The 17,500-nt window shown below is 46.9% G+C and overlaps 1 protein-coding gene across 1 annotated transcript in view; it reads right to left on the reverse strand.

Moving 5' to 3' along the window:
- Positions 1-17,500, reverse strand: part of fgd5a (FYVE, RhoGEF and PH domain containing 5a) — a 33,736-nt gene that overhangs the window by 15,466 nt on the left and 770 nt on the right. Inside the window, exons 1-6 of the mRNA XM_080545779.1 lie at positions 15,440-17,500; positions 8,439-8,556; positions 7,341-7,399; positions 6,572-6,602; positions 2,145-2,296; positions 1,704-1,860 (exon numbers count right to left, since the gene is read on the reverse strand). The exon at positions 15,440-17,500 is cut by the window's right edge and continues 770 nt beyond it. Coding sequence (XP_080401905.1) covers positions 1,704-1,860; positions 2,145-2,296; positions 6,572-6,602; positions 7,341-7,399; positions 8,439-8,556; positions 15,440-17,500 — 2,578 coding nt within the window. The remainder of the gene's footprint in view (positions 1-1,703; positions 1,861-2,144; positions 2,297-6,571; positions 6,603-7,340; positions 7,400-8,438; positions 8,557-15,439) is intronic.

The following is a 17,500-nucleotide window of genomic DNA, read 5'->3' on the forward strand; positions in this document are numbered from 1 at the left end:
TCAAATCACCATTAAAATGCGTAGAATCATTGTGTCCAACAATCACTATGAATCAAAATGTGACTCTGAGCAATTAACTCATGAATATTCAAGGTGTGCGATGGCCTATATATCTTTGGGTGGTCTTGGGAACAAACCTGACGCAACAACCTCAGCATAATAACCAATAGAGTTGAGAATAATTTACATAATCAACATATATGATGATACAACATGAGTTGATATAATATAATAATGTAAACCCTAACCCTAACCCTTAAAAGCCATTCCACGACAAATATAAATACTGAAAACACCAATAACACTTAAATACAAGCATTAGCCTATATACAGATATGATCAGCTCACTCTATTTGGTTGTTAAGTCTGACGTCACCTGTGACGTTTTTTTACTCGGATCTATTCATACAACAAGGGTCACAGCACTTTCCCGTTTTCCCATATTTGTCAGCGTCTTTGAGCCTCGGAAAAGCGCTATACAAATATAATTAATTATTATTATTACTGCGGCATTTCGAAGAGAGCGCCTCAGCCAACGTTGGACCCGGAAACACGTCACGACTTAACAACCGAATACTACACTACACTATAATAATAACAACCAAACAGACCAACCATCTCAAAACAAGGTGACCTGAACTATTTCCAGTAGAGATTTCCAATACACGTGAACCGAATCAATTCTGTTGGCCAACCGATACCTGTATGGAAATGAGAAATCCATGGCTGCATCTCTGTGGTCCTATCTGTAAGGGCTCCTAATATCCTGTGCTGTGGTGTCTAATCGATCCTAACATCGTCATCATTAGGGGCTTTATCTCGATCACACATGTTCTACCCAACAGTGGGGGGCCATGATTGAAAAACATATGAATCAATGTAATACTGTATGTACAGTATAGAGAAGCTCATCTATATACAGTACATTTAACAAAGATGAGTAGTTGTAAGTGAACTCTATTCCCTTTTGGGGTAAAATCCCCCAAGAAGCCAGGTGAATTCTGAATCAGTCAGTCATATTCTCTAGGGGGGACAGCTACCATAAAGAGACTTGTGGTGAACTGAAAGGATCAGTGTCAGAGATGTATAAAACATAGCTAGGGGAGCACAGTGAAAAAGGTCAGTCCCATTGTGAAGAGCGGGATAGAAGGACTGCAAAGGCCATTAACTCCCTATGGAGTCTGGGTGACAAAGTAAAGCTGCCAGCAAAACGGAGAGGAAAGTCCTGGCTTAACACAGACATGGTTAGATCCCTTCCCTGGTAGTGACACACCACTCGCCAACATCACCGGAGATAGCTTGCATGATACTGGCAAGTACTGACTACTAGCATAGTTGTGTCCTCATATCCAAGAGTTGATTTAAACCAGTCGTGACGTTAGAATTATAAGGTTCTATCTCAAATTTTTTACATAATCTGATCCATTAGGTGTTCATTAATGCCTGTGTGGTGTTATTCTTTTTAAATGTTGACATTTTTGAGTTAGTAATTAATAAAATACAAAGGTTCCATCTCACAAAACATAATGGAATGTAAAAACTTTGACGCTCAATATCTCTGAACTGCCCTAAACGGAGATAGAACCTTATAATTCTAAGCTCACGCAGTGGATTTCAGTTTCAGGAAACTCATCTTTAGGCTCTTTAGAATACTGTAGTTGCAGTAACAGTGCAGGGTCTGAGTCTCTCTCTGAGTCTCTCACCTCAAACTGTTTGACGATGCCAGCGAAGGCAGGGTTCAGTCTGCAGCTCTCCTCCAGCAGGGCCATGCTGCGGTCGTACTCAGAGATGTAGGTGGCAAACACCGAGAACTGCTCCCGACGAGACAAGATGACATCCACAACCCTCTGGCTCTCCTCCCTGGTGATGCGTCAGAGCATGTGGATACGTTTTACACTTCACACCATGGGTTGACAGTTAAAACCACTGACTTAAAGACAGAGAAACAGAGCAATAATATGTCCTGCTCCTAAAGGAATGTGGGTGTGTGTGTGAGTAAGTAAGTAAGTAAAGCTTTATTTATATAGCGCCTTTCGTACATGAAATGCAACTCGAAGCTCTGTGTGAGTGTATGGATGTGTGTTTCTTCACTGAAGTGTTGTGCAGACAGGTGTGAGGTTTGAGTAGAGTACTGCATGTCTCACCATTGTCTGAGGCGAGCCTCGAGCTCAGTGAGGATAGTACTATGGAGGGCGTAGACCTCCGGGAGGGTGCTCAGTATCTCCCCCAGCCTCGCCTCCCCCAGCACCGGGTTCCCATCCTCCCCCATCGCCTCTTCCACCGCTGCCCTGAAGTCCTACAGGAGAAAGGGGGAAGGGAGGGAGGGGAGAGAGAGAGGGGGTAGAGGGGGAGGAGGAGGAGGAGGAGGAGGAGGAGAAGGAGGAGGAGGAGGGAGGAGAGAGAGAGGGGTAGAGGGGGAGGAGGAGGAGGGGGTGAGGGACAGGGGGGAAGGGAGGGAGGAGAGAGAGAGGGGTAGAGGGGGAGGAGGAGGAGGGGGTGAGGGACAGGGGGAAGGGAGGGAGGAGAGAGAGAGGGGTAGAGGGGAAGGGAGGAGGAGAGAGAGAGAGGGTTAGAGGGGGAAGGGAGGAGGAGAGAGAGAGGGGTAGAGGGGAGGAGGAGGAGGAAGAGGAGGGGGTGAGGGACAGAGGGAAGGGAGGGAGGAGAGAGAGAGGGGTAGAGGGGGAGGAGGGGGTGAGGGACAGGGGGAAGGAAAGAGGTTGGGTCAGATCTTCCTAAACATCCTTCCTGTCCCCCCAATTCACTATCACTTCTATCACTTCATTCACTCTTCCCTTTTCCTTGAGCTCTGTCTGTCCAAGTACTCAGGAAAAGGGGGTGCTGAACTTGAATTAAATACCAGGTGCTCCAGTAGACTGCAAAGTCAGTACCTTGGTTATTCAATCAACTTTGAACATTGACATACCATTCATCATATCACTACACTATCACTGAAAATGATCTCTGTTCATGACAATAGCAGGCCCTCATTGAGTAGCCATTGCGTCAGTGAAAAGAGCTAAAGCATTAGGAATTATGGCACTCCCTCTAGGAGAGAATGCCTTGAAGATTGGTTATTTATCTACTCCAAGAATTGGGGAAAACGTACGAAACTAAATCGATAGAACATGTCAAAATGCTTAACAAACATCAATCGTCTACAGAGGTGTATGCCTGTTTGGGGATCTAACATCGCACACAACACAAAGCCATAATGTGTCTACAAGGACAGCCGTCTGGACCTCATCAATTTCAGTTTTGAGAAAAGCGCAGACATAAAACACACACAGACACACACTGTGTGTGCGCGATAATACTGTGACACTGTGTGCTTTAGTGCCGCCCGTTCATCATGCACTATCGATTGCGTCTGAGTTAGGCATTCATCACTGCTGCCGTGAATCAGAGCTGCTACTTTATAGCCTGGCTACTCGCTCTCTCTCTCTCTCTCTCTCTCTCTCTCTCTCTCTCTCTCTCTCTCTCTCTCTCTCTCTCTCTCTCTCTCTCTCTCTCTCTCTCTCTCTCTCTCTCTCTCTCTCTCTCTCTCTCTCTCTCTCTCTCTCTCTCTCTCTCTCTCTCTCTCCTCTCTCTCTCTCTCTCTCTCTCTCTCCCTCCCCTGGGACACACACTGTTGTCCTAGCCACAGCTGGCTAAACCCCTACACATATAAGGGGAGATCTACCCTCCATTTCTCCCAGCCTCCTTCACCCTCCTTGTCAGTTTACTGAGGTAAAACCATCCCAGGTCGAACGACGAAAACATGAAACAGTTGGTTGAGCAGTTGGTTGAATTTAAGAGATGGCATCATCAAAGAGCATAAGAGAGAAAATAGGTCTGAGAATCATATAGTAGTATGTTTAACATGTTATTTGGGAAGGTGCTGCTGAAGAACACCCCAAATGCATAACTCTACTTCCCATTTGGGGAGGACAGGGTCTGGAAGTTCTTTGTATTTTCTGTTATTCCTTATCAAACAATGGAACAATAGCCCAGTCTGTTTTCTCCCTAACTCTCGCTGATGGTGGTCTCTCTTCACAGCTGTGTGTGTGTGTGTGTGTGTGTGTGTGTGTGTGTGTATGTGTGTGTGTGTGTGTGTGTGTGTGTGTGTGTGTGTGTGTGTGCCTGAGAGTGTTCTGTCTAGGAGTCCTTTGTGAGTTCCAATCATGGATTGCTACGTCTGTTCAAAAGGGAATACATTAAATGTTCCCCATAAAATGTTTGGAACATCCTACACCAATCAACCATGATGTGTTCTCTTTTAGGGACGTATCCCAAACCTCGCACCCTTGCTGTTGTACCTTTAGGCATGATAAAAAAAAGAACAGGGTTGCATCTATGCATTATGCATCAGACTGATGAAAGATCCTTGAATGTCATTGTTGAAAGGTGGGTATAAGGGACCTGGTATTATAACATTATTGAGAAGGGGGAAAAAACAAGGTTAAACATCTGAGCCCGGTTTGACCTTAATGATATTCAAAAACATGGCAAGTGTGCTAGAACGGTAAAGGAAACGATGATGCATACAAAAAGGAAAAACAAACAACGACGATATTGAGCTGCGAAAGGCAACTCAACAAGATGAAGGCCATACCGTCATGTACAGTCAGTGTGGACGTTCATCTGTGATGTATGGCATTTTAAGAACCATTAAGAACCGTACTAATTAGTGTGATGTAATGTATAATATTTGCATTACTCAGCTTTTCAACAGCATCAATGGACATACACCACAAACAGCTTTTATATTCAGATGAACCAATCATAAATCATAGCGTGAAGACATAAGTAACTGAGGTTATGACCTTACTCAAGGGTATAGGGTGTAGTATGAGTGATGGGGTCACCTGGGTTCACCCCATCTCATTCCAACTAGCCGAGCCCTACACAGAGCAACACTACCGTTGACAAATGTTCATCAGACGCAGAAGAAGATTCTAGTCTTGACTCTCTCTCCTTCGCTGTTTCCGATTCCCATCTCCAATCTCAAACCACAAGCTTTTTAGTAGTAGTATTTTATAAAGTAAGTAAGTAAGTAAGTAAAATGTTTTATTTCCTCTGTGATTGCACAAATTGCTGTCTATAAGTACAGCATTTAATATACAGTATTCAGGGTTCCTACAAGTTTCAACAAGTACAATTTAAGACATTTTTAGAAAAAAATTTAGACCTCTTTGAATAGAATTTTAGACCTATTCGCGAGACCATATGATAGCTTTTTGTCATCCTCGAGGTGATGAAATTAGGGATTTCACTGCCATACAGACAAAAAAGGTTCCAGCTTGATTAATTTCCGCGTAAATAGATGTGGTCGGACTGATTTCCTTGCAGGATCTAATTTCTAAGACCTAGCACCTAATTTTTAGACCGAATAACTGAAATCTAGGACCTTTTTAGGCCTTGTAAATTGGATTGGATAGTCGATTTTAGACTTTAAGGCTTTTTAAGACCAGCGCGGGAACCCTGAGTATTCCATGTACTGTACAGTATGAAGGTCATGCTACAGTGCTTCTCTGGAACAGATCCATCTTCCAAAGCCACTCTGCTGGGACCTAGACTGGACTCTTGCTTTGACAGGCAGCAAACCAGGAATAATGGAGAGGAATGACAGCGGCTGGTTCTGATGCATGGCTGACTCCTGGGACTCAGCGGCTCACCTCTGGAGCCGGTCCTCACGGGTACTGGCCTCATTGAAAACTTCATACGTTAAATGGTAAATGGACTGACTTATATAGCTATGCCTTTATCCGAAGAGCTTTACAACGGCCTCTCATTCACCCATTCACACACACATTCACACACCAATGGCGGCAAGCTGCCATGCAAGGCGCCGGCCGGCCGGCTCACTGGGAGCAATTTGGGGTTCAGTGTCTTGCCCAAGGACACTTCGACATGTGGCCAGCCGGGGCTCGAACCGCTGATCTGCCAACCTTGCGATCATTAGACGGCAGCTCTACCTCCTGCGCCACAGCCGCCCCCGTTAACATGATTTCATTGTTCTGCAGGCTTCTCCAGAAAACCAATCTGCTTTCTGCTTGCTGCTATCTTGTATTCTATCCGTTCCTGAGGAGGAGGAGGTCAGGTTATAGTGGTTACGCACCACTGAATAGAAGGTATAACACTGGCACTATTCTTGACCTTTTCTCTGTCCGGTACTGTAGCTACGCCACGTTGTGGCTGAGTGCTTGTGTAACGAGGGGGAGAACACCCCCCAAACAAAGCCTTGGTGTGTAACGCTCTGCGTCACCCTCTCTGACTGACTACCTCTGAGCTGACCATGTCAACGTTGTCAAGATGAGGAAGTCAACCTTGCTGGAACAACACTGATAAACTTGAGCAATGGGGGGTGGTGGTGGGGGGTGGTCGGGGGAGGGGGGTTGACAGGGAGCAGACACACAGGAAGTGATGTCATCAATGGCTTATGGAACCTATAATTGGAGTCACTACATACAGGGGTATTTTTCCAGGATAAATTCCATTCAAATTTGGATGTGAGTGATCATGTGACCAATGTGAGTGATGCCTCACATCCTCACACCCGTATTTTGGCAACGTTTGAGTGTTCTGTTCCTACCTCTTGAAGGAGCTTGAGTGCCTTGACATGTCTGAAAGAGAAGAAGAAGAGAGTGTTAGAGATGCTACAGTTGTCAGATTAAAAAGAAATCTCACTCACACTTCTGGAAAGTGTTCTCTTACAGGTTTGTTGGTGCTGTTATAAGAACATCCAAAGATGAACATTGTAAAGCAACATTTACAGACGACTAAAATAGGTGTATACATATTTTAAAAATATATAATATTCTATTATAAGTAATATTTGCTCATAAAGTATATGAGAAAAACGGTTATACTAATATTCAATAACTTACAGAAGACAATCTATCTTGTAATTGGCTGCCAGTTTGGTTTGGCTGTGGAGGCTGCTCAATGAATTAGCAAAGACAGTGATGAAGAGGAGAGAGAGAAGAGAGAGAGAGGGAGAGACAGAGAGAGAGAGAGACAGAGAGAGAGAGAGAGAGAAAAAGAAAGAGGGAGAGAGAGAGAGAGGGAGAGAGAGGGAGAGAGAGGGAGAGAGAGAGAGGGAGAGAGAGAAAGAGAGAGAGGGAGAGAGAGACAGAGACAGAGAGAGAGACAGAGAGAGAGGGAGAGGGAGAGAGGGAGAGAGAGAGAGAGAAAGGGAGAGGGAGAGAGGGAGAGAGGGAGAGAGGGAGAGAGAGAGAGAGAGGGAGAGAGAGAGACAGAGAGTGGGAGAGACAGAGAGAGAAAAAGAAAGAGGGAGAGAGAGAGAGAATAGGCCTGCATGAAGCAGGGAGAGTGCTGTATACATTAGCACAGATACTCACAGTGTCTCGGAGTCCACCAGCTCTTTGGCGACGTAGAACGCTCGGGATCGCCCATCAATCTGCGTGACAGAAGCGGCAAAGCAGCAGGAGATGAATGAACAAAGCTAATGTTTAAAGGCTCTCTGTGGGCACTTATTCCTGGGAAACATTAATAGCAACAAGCTACGCGGACGCAGAGGAGATTGAGGAAAAGCACATTCTGATTTTTGGGATTTTCCCGCTGTCAAAATAAGACTGATTATTTCATTAGAGTGGAGCATAGACGTGAAAGCTTTTCACAAATGCATGACTTACAATTCAGATGCATTATACATGAGTGGGCTGTGTTCGTGGCGACAACCGTGCACCTACTGATTTAGAGGCTATAAACACTGAGCTTCAAAGCATTCAGGAACATTAGATTACATAATCTTGGGACACATTTAGGCACTCGTGTGCCATTGGTCCCCCAGTCTTGTGAATGGTGTTTTTTCCTAAAGCAGATCCATTTACAAATAATAACACTAATGGCATGTTGATCCTTGTTTCCTTGGAATGGTGAGCAAAACACATTCATCCAAGGGGGGATGATCGTTCTCAGGAACAAGCTCAAGTATTTCTCTCCTTGATTGTTTTCTTCTTTCGAAGAAGAAGAAAACAAGGAAGTGTGAGTCACATGACCAGAGCCAGGCGTATATTATTGTGGCAGAGGAACGGGGTGGGGTCCCTCTTCTGTGCTGCTGTAAAAAAATGTCTGCTTACGTAAAGAAAAGTGGACGCACGCCAACTGAACTGACACATTCCAACCAACACATTCTGCCATAAATCACAGAAGAAAAGGCTGTCCAGATTAAAAATACATACAATACTTACTGACAAGTGTTTCATGCCCAAATCACTGAAGATCTGTGCAGCGAACTTCAGTGAACTTTGAAGTGCATGTACTACGATAAGGCCAACAGAAGTGACTCCAAGATGTGGAATAATACTGTCAACTGTGCCTTGTAAAGCATAAAGAACTTACAGAGTATCAGTGATTCTCCTTCCGTACCACTGACTAACTCAATGGGGCCTAGATATTATTAATCGTCTTTGTTATGTTGAGGATATATGACTCACCTGTCTGTCGTAGCTCTGCTCCAAACCCCCCTCCTCCTCCTCTGAGGTACGTCCATTCTCCTCCTCAGCCGATAGACCAGCAGGGACGTGGTTCACTGGGAAAGGCTCGGTATAGGCACTGCAACACCAGAGAGACAGGAAAGGGACATAAGAGATTCAGTAGCAAAGGCTCGGTATAGGCACTGCAACATCAGAGAGACAGGGAAGGGACATAAGATTCAGTAGCAAAGGCTCGGTATAGGCACTGCAACATCAGAGAGACAGGAAAGGGACATAAGATTCAGTAGCAACGGTTTTGTACAGGTGCAGCAGCAACATCAGCAATGAGAGAAAGAAAACAATTATATGAACTAGAAAGCTTCTATTTACTGTATAGGCACTGTCAGATAGAGTGAAAGGAGACTTTACATTCAATAGCAAAGGCACTACGACATCAGGGAGACTAACCCCAAAAAAGCCCCTACAGTGTATTCACTAGTTAAGACTCTATATTAGACGCTTCTGCTGCAAAAACAAAAGAGAAAGAAAGAAAGACATCACATTTGGTAAGAAAGGCTGTGGAGTATATCCATCTCCTACGGTTCCCCTACGGTTCCCCTCTGTGTCCTACAGCTGTAACATGGTTGACTGGGGCCAGATTGCAGGGACATTAACAGCGTGGAGCCGTCTGTCGGATCTGGGATCCTGCCGTGAACAGGTTCATTACAGCGAATCAGACCATAGGGAAACACTCAAGAGGAGTTAGCAACTGAAACCTTCGACATATTTACAGAGACACACAAACGCACAAAACACAATACCAACCGACACAAACACAATCCCATTGTGGAAGTGCGCGGACGCCACACGCACACAGAAGGTAATGAGCAAGTTGGTATTGATGCCTTAAACAGCTCCCGCTGCGAGAGATAGAGGCTATTAGATGACTGTTACTCCCTCAGCTCCCTAAAGTACTAAAGGTTAAAAGAGTTCCCAGCTGGACTTCATATTCACTGAGACACAGTCATCCTTCATGCAGTCCAGACCACACTGTAGGGCTCCGACCCACACCTCCGTTCTATTGGCTGGACTGCAGCTGTCATTACTCATCTGTGACCTCCTGCTATCCTCCAGAGGGGGGGCAGGTCACGCTGGGGTTTCCAGGTGATGGGTGGGGGGGGAGAGAGGGGGGTCTTTAAACCCTCTAATCCTGTGAGCTCTGGTTTACTGTATTAGAGGAGATGAAGGATGGTAGGTAGCAGGTTTTCTCACCAACTTTCAACTGAAATTCCTCCAGGTTTTCACCTTTGCCTTTTACCAGTTCTGTTTTTGTTTCACACCTGAGTCCTAGTCTCTGAACACTACTCTACTCTACTCTACTATGCGACACTACTCTCACTCTCTCTCTCTCTCTCTTTCTCTCTCTCTCATTCATCACTGCTGCCGTGAATCAGAGCTGCTACTTTATAGCCTGGCTACTTGCTCTCTCGCTCTCTCTCTCTCTCTCTCTCTCTCTCTCTCTCTCTCTCTCTCTCTCTCTCTCTCTCTCTCTCTCTCTCTCTCTCTCTCTCTCTCTCTCTCTCTCAATATCTGCAAGGCACAGGTTCACATTATATTTTCATAGTAGGAACAACTATACATCACTTTATATAGCTAGTTAGATAAATATTTTACTTACATAAAGTAATTTACTATCCAACATGGTGTACAGTAATAGGTAGTCTAATGGTTCGTTAATGATTTATTTTCCTTAGCTAATACATTCCACATTTAAAATTCCAATAAGTTTTTGGGGTTCCATATGCGAAAGACTTCCTGTAATTTTGCCATCTGTAAAACAGGCAAAACGAACACTACTCTCAGCACTTTAACCAGATCATTACAACAATGTAATTATACCAGCAATCGCTGCCTATGCAACCCATGTCTTTTATAATACCGCCAAGTTAAATCTACTGTGACAAATTCAGAAGCACATACAATGATTTTCTATTTTTTAAAAACCTATACGTCCTTTGGTGAGGCTTGTAATAATATGTAATTCAATTGAGCTAAATATTGAGTTATATGTATTAGGTGCAATCAGAGAGCCCTTTCTGTTCTTGTAATAGCGCCATTATGGGAAATAGGAAAGGCTGAAATCGGTTCATTATTCCACGCGACACGGGAGACGTGGATGCAGATGGGGATTTAAAAAATAACTGCCGTTTTAAATTGTTTGGTGCTTGTGTGTAGCCTGTGGCTGTTTGGTTGCTAATTGTGTGACAGTGTTCTATGAGGCAGCAGGCTAAGAGCCCTGGCACCTGCCTGGTGTGCCTGAACGTGGCTGACATGATGGAAGAGGCCACAAACAACGACAACAACCTGAGGGCCTCACTACTCTGACCTTCAGAGGCAGCAGTTATCCTCCTGTCACATTCCTTCACTCTCAACCATGAAAAACACAGGGATGAATGAATGAGACTCGCTTACGACACTGAGTGTTACTGTACTGTAGAGGCAGGGACGTGCGGTCAGGGGAGGTCAGGGGAGGCGGAGGCTGACCTGTCATACCAGAGGGGGGCGTGTTTTGAGGCCACGTACTGTAATTGACACTTTTCGGGGCGGCTGTGGCACAGGCGGTAGAGTGTCCTTGGGCAAGACACTGAACCTCAAAATTGCTCCCAGTGAGCGGGCCGGCGCCTTGCATGGCAGCTTGCCGCCATTGGTGTGTGAACGTGTGTGTGAATGGGTGAATGAGAGGCCGTTGTAAAGCGCTTTGGAGCAGCTTTGGAGCAGCAAAAAAGGCGCTATATAAGTGCAGTCCATTTACCATTTACCATTGACACTTGTTCTCCCATCACGTTAGCTAGCTCTAGAAAAAACTTCCAGCGGCTGCAAAAATGGAAAGCTTTCTCTAACCTTAAAAATGTCTCGAAATGTTACTTTCAATCAAAGCAGGGAGTGATAAACAATGGAAGACCAATGCCTGAGCTTAAGGACCTAGCTACTTCAAACAAAAGGGACAGAAAATAACACTTGTTTCAAATGGAGTGGTACTGCAACTCAATCTGGTGGCTGTCAACGCATAGCCATATCACTGTAGCGGGAACATAGATAAGGTTTTTAGGATATTTATTTCATTTACAAATATAGAACATGCAATATATATTTTCATCTGTGTTGAATGAGTATGAATAGTGGAACTGCACTGGCCTATAAAACGTGAATCGAATACGTAAGTTACCTGGATGTGTGTGTTACCTGTGTGTGTGTGTTACCCATGTGTGCAAAGAATGCTGATATGCAATATGAAACACACCGTCGCCAATAGTATTGTGCAACCTGCCAATTGAAAGGTGAATTTAAGCTACCTCTATTGGGTTCATATGTGTGTAAATCTGGCTCTGATTCTAGCCAGTGCCTCCCCAACCATTGACCTCACGGCACGTCACTGCTGTACAGTAAGGACTCAAAAATAAAGCCCACAATGAAATCAAAACACTGTGGGAGCTGGTAAGGTCTTACTGCACGAACCCTTTTTAAACCAACAAACAGTATCTTAAACAACAGAGCATTATTCTGTCAGGGATAGACAACAACCAACACCACCACATTGGTGTTAATAGCAGACCTGGCATTCCCGACAACACTCCACCTCATCTTGTTGTTTCAGTTGCAGGAGAGTCTGGGAGAGCCTCCACACTGCCTCTCCTCCACCCAGACCTGCTGACCCCCATCCCCCATCCCCCCCCCCCCCGACCCCAAACCTGCAGTAGGCTATGTCTCCTCCTTACCCCACCGCCCTTGTCCTGCATTTCCTGTAAACAGCAGAGTGGAAGCTCATAGGCAGGACTCTTTCCTCCCTGGGGATGACCTGGCAATGACCTCAGAAGGCCTGGCAACGGGCCCGCGGAGCCCCACGCCCTGCCTGCCTGCCCGCCCGCCCGCCCCGGCCACCGGCCACCTCGCCACAGCACGCAGCAAGCCACCGCCCTGTACAACAATGCACTTCTAGGACGGCTGTCTGACCAGAACTAACACGGCACGGAGCCACAGGGGAACTATAAACCACATGATATGGGCCTGCTGCTGTACAGTAATAGGGCATTTGCTCGAAAGGTTGTCGGGTTTAGGATAGAAGCTCCTCTCTGAACAGTTTAGCATAGAACGTAAGTGATGGAGAAGAGATGGAGGACAATGATATAGCCTATAACGTCACTGCTGCTGTCATCAATGGTTAGTTCTATCTCACTGGTACGCTCGGGACAGAGTCATCACAGAGCACACTGACTAGCCCTAGATGCTCCCTGAAGGAGACGTAAGCACAGCCAAGAGGCTTTGTCCTATGACACGATGCTTTCTTGTATACAGCTCACTCATCTACTTGTCCCCCCATACAAGTGCAAGGCCTGTTTCTTCTAACATTTAGGTCCAGACCCAACAAGTTCCATCTCAGATAAAGCAGAGACTCAAAGGCTTTTACAAAGGCGTGCACATTCATTAAGGTCGTCTTGGATATGCATACTGGTAAAACATTAGTGTGCATCTTCACCCTTCACCATTGTTTGTCCTGTACATTAATCAAACCCGAGGAAAACAAATGACCTCTGGTGTGTTTGCTTCCTAACGTCTCTAGAACTATGTGCCTGCTTTATTGTTCCTTTGTCTCGCTGCAGTCCACTGGTCACTGCGCCCACAACAGTTGCTGATCCTCTCTATGTGCTCCAGAGAGAATGTGCGTTGACTTCTTGTGAGAAGAGTGTTGGACTTCTGAATGCATTCTAAGAGTGTTGGACTTCTAATGCATTCTCAGAGTGTTGGACTTCTGATGCATTCTCAATAAATCACCCTGCTGTCATCGGCCAGGCCGGCTAGGACAGTAGCAATGTCAACCCTTCAGCAAGAGCTTAAAAAGGAAAAAAGACACACACACACACGCGCACACACACACACACACAAACACAAGAGCGAGCTTCAGCAAGAGCTTAAAAAGGAAAAAAGACCCACACACACACACGCACGCACACACACACACACACACACACACACACACACACACACATGAATGAAAAGAAAACAAACAGCAGAGACAGCGGCCCCGGCCCGGGGCCCGGCAACAGAGGCATCTCTAGGGGGAATGTAGCAGCAGAGGAGAGGAGAGGAGAGGCGACAGGACAGATCGGAGGCCTCCTTGCACCAGTGTTGTCTAAGGTGTGAGACCTCCGGCACACAAAGAGCCTGATCGATAACGTCACCAGGAGAAAAAGAGCCTGCCCTGAGGGACTATTGTCTGGGCGATGAGGAGATTCAAACGTGTGGCACACTGGTTCCGAACAAACAGGAACCAGAGATAATATACACAGAATAGGATCCTCTATCATGATAGGGTATGGTATTCATACGCTAGGAAACAAGCAATGGCTGTAAAAGAGCTGACGATAAGTGTGATTTTGTGAGAAGATTTTGTGGTTCCCTCAAAAGCTATACTTATTCTTTAAAGGGAGCTTACCCTAGGCCTATCTTTTCCATAGTTTATAGGCACATCATTAAACCACACTGCCTGCGTGATGCTTTCAAGTGCAAAATACAACTGTAGGGATTTTTTTATTAAGGTAACATATCAAACCGTGTAGCCTATTTAAATATAATTACATAATATGTAGGCAACATATGAATCAAATGGCCCTCCAAATAAAAATAACGAAATGAGTGGGAAACGTATGAAATGAAATACAATATCCGGTCGCTGAGGAAACCATGACATAACTGCTCTGGAAATTCATCAGAAAGCTGCTAGGAGGCCCCTGGTAATGGCCTGTCCCTATGACCACACACAGACCATCAAACACAGTTGTCTAATTGTGACTGGAGGGGAGACTGGCTGTAGCGTCTAGTGCTGGCACAGCGAGGGTCATTCGGTCCTTACCAGCCCCAGTCATATTTCTTCTTCTCTTATCTCATCCTGCAGTAGGTAACTCCTCCAGGGCCCAATGAAAGAGAAGCACGCAGGAAGGAGAAGCTCCTTTAATAAAAGCGATCCTAAACTTAACCACAAGTGTCAGGTACAGGAGAGCAATTACACCAAGCTGCTACTTGTACCCTCTCCCCCATTCCCTCTGTGCACATTCACTCTCTTTCTCTCGCTCTCTCAAACAGTCTTGTTTCTTTCCTCCTCACTCTGTCTCTCCTACCCATGCCTTTTTTTCCCTTCTCTTTCTGTTCTCCCTTACTATCTTCCCTCCCTTTCTTCCACCCCCCCCCTCTATTTCTCTCATCTTTCCACATCCCTGTCCTCCTCTCTCCCTCTAGAGTACCTTTTTATTCACCCCCCCCCTCCCTCCCCCCGCCCACACACACTCACTTTTAATTGTAACACATAGTAATTACTTTACATCCATTGTGAATAAACCTCTGTGCTCTGTGAGCTATTTCATCTCTATGAGCAATTCCATCCCCTCAGACACACACATGAAGCCTGCAGGAGGGAGCAGATGCGACCTTCAGACACAGGAACATTTGAAAACCTTGATGAGCTCTCCCACATGCATTGTCCATCTTCTAAAACCCAACGAGCCTCAGCGCAGCAGGCTGCTCATCTCTCACAGAACCCCTCTCCAAGAAAGGGAACCCAGCTCAGCTAGGTGCCTGCTGTTCATTAGAGCTAGCCTACAGTTATCTGTCAGCCGGTCAGGAGATTGCAGAAGTTGAACTGATGAGGCCCTGGCTAAACAAGTCCACTGGCTATCTGCGTGTGGAGAGTGGTTTGGGGATTGGAGAGAGAAGCACTCCCTCTGAAAGCTGTGAGCTATCATATACAAAGATTATTTATTTATCGGTGATACTGATGCAGACCATTCAAGACCAAGGGCCGAAACGAAATCATAAAAATATAACATAGACTGAAAATCTATGATGTTGTCGTTGTTTTCACCCATTGAAAATAATAAATAAATAAAAGGTTAAAACTCATAGCATAGATAATGCCGAAAAAATACGATTTAATAATTCAATCGATAATAAATTAATATCAATAACTATACCTTTCAGTCTCTTGCTCGGGAGACTGGGGTTTGCTGTCGATCCCAGGGAAGCTGTTCATATCCACATAGCCGTCGTTCTCGTTCGAGGGGATTGTCATCCGGTTGGGGTCCTCAAAGAACTCTGTGACTGTCCTGGCTCGCGTGGGCCTGCCTTGGGGGATCTGGATGTTCTCGTAGTCTGAACTCATGGCGGGGATGTTCTCGTAGTCCGAGGTGTCCGCACTGGGGAAGGATATGGACCGTGGCTTGGTCAGAGGGAGGGGCATGAGGGGCCGTCGAGAACGCTCCTCGAAAGACTCCACCCTGGACACGCCCCGGCCCCCGAAGGCTTTGGGGTCTCCGTTTCTCTTCTGGTGGTCTTTGTAGAGGAGGAAGGTGGCGGGCAGGTCCGGAGGGCGCTGTTGAGGCTTCATCATGCGGGACTGGGGCTGCGGGGAGCTGCCGGTGCTCCGACGCTCCAGGTCCAGGATTCTTACCGGCCCGTGGTGGCTGGACTCGGAGGACGAGCGCGAGGAGCGGATGCTGCCGTCGCCGAAGGCCTTACTCTCTCCTGTCTTCCTCCTGAACTTCAGGGCCAGGAAGCGTTTGAAGGAGGACTTCTTCTTGTTCTTGGGAATGTCCGTAGTAGACTCGTGCTGGATCAGGAGGGACGGGGAGCTCTTGGTCACGGGCCTCTTGGTGATGTAAGCCAGCTCGAAGGGGGGCGGGATGTCCGCCAGAGAGGTCGGCGTCGAAACGCCACTGGACGACTGATGGCTACGTTGAGTAGAGAAGCTCCCCGAGGAAGTGATGACACACGGCAGGGAGAGGGTGTTGTCTTTCCTCCTCATCCTGCCCTCTTCCCTCAGGGATTGGTCGGCCTCCGTGTGAGCGGCCAATGACAGGTCTTTGCCCTCGGCGGAATAGGAGCGTGGGTATAAGAGGAAGCGGGATCGTGGCTTCAGAGACGGGATCAGTCTGTTGACCTCCAGCTGCTCCGGGCGTCTCAGAGGTTCTCCGTTCTGGTCCAGGGCCACCGTGCAGTAGTCGTGAGTACTCTGGTACTCCGCCGTCGTCTCCTCAGGAACCGTCTCGGGAACGAACCCCGTGATCTTGCCGGAGTAGGAACGGGAACGCGTCACGATGCTCTTACTGCGGTCTAGAGAGATAAAGTTCTCCCCTTCGGAGTCGAACCCGGCCTCCTCGTAGATGTGCTCGTCGCTATCCGAGTCCGAGTCGTCGGAGTAAGGCACGATGTGGCAGTCCAGCTCCTCGATGTCCTCCTCGAAGGCCTCGGTGGTGTGGGCGAAGACCACCCTGTTGGTGAGCTCGGGGGTGCGCCCCAGCTCCAGGTCGGTCGGCACTGTTATGTTGCACAGCCTGAGCCGGGGCTGGCAGCTGTTGCGCTGGCCGAGTAACGCCTGCTCTCGCTTGGCCGTTCTCTCTCTCACACTCTTCCCTCTGATCTGCTTTCTCTCCGTGTCCTCCTCTTCGTCGTCGTCCCCTATCTCCACGTAATCCTCAGAGGACGCACCCTCCAGCTGGAGAGAATCACTGATGTCTGCGTATTCATCCACAGACTCGCTGTCCTTGGCTTTATCTGTGTGTCGGCTTGAGTCGTCAGGACCTCCCTGGACCTCGTTTTCTCCTAAGAGTGTTTGCTTATCCTCTAGCTCTGCCACGTCTCCCGATGACACATAGTAAGGCTCTTGGTTAGAGGTGCCAGCTGCCGTCTCCGACTGCTTTGAAGTGTACGGTTTGTCATCGCTGCATTCGTCATCCTGGTTCACCTCAGGGTCGGCTGTGTTCGTCATGTCCGCAGGCACCACCTCTATGATGGAATAAGGCCCAAACACATCCTCAGTGCTCGCCGTGAAACGGAAACGTCCAGAGGGGTCCTTGGTAGCCCGCTCGGGTTGCCACACACCTGTGTCACCTGCCTCACCTGCCTCAGCAGGGTCACACGGATCACTGGTATTATCTGAGGGGCCAATCACATCATAGGGATACTCCTCACACACAGGCGGAAGCGCACTGCAGTGTGTGTCACAAGAGAAATCCCCAGCTTCCTCCTCCCCCGTC

This window comes from Nansenia antarctica (genome assembly GCF_963989245.1).
Source record: "Nansenia antarctica genome assembly, chromosome: 15".
Classification (NCBI taxonomy): Eukaryota; Metazoa; Chordata; class Actinopteri; order Argentiniformes; family Microstomatidae; genus Nansenia; species Nansenia antarctica.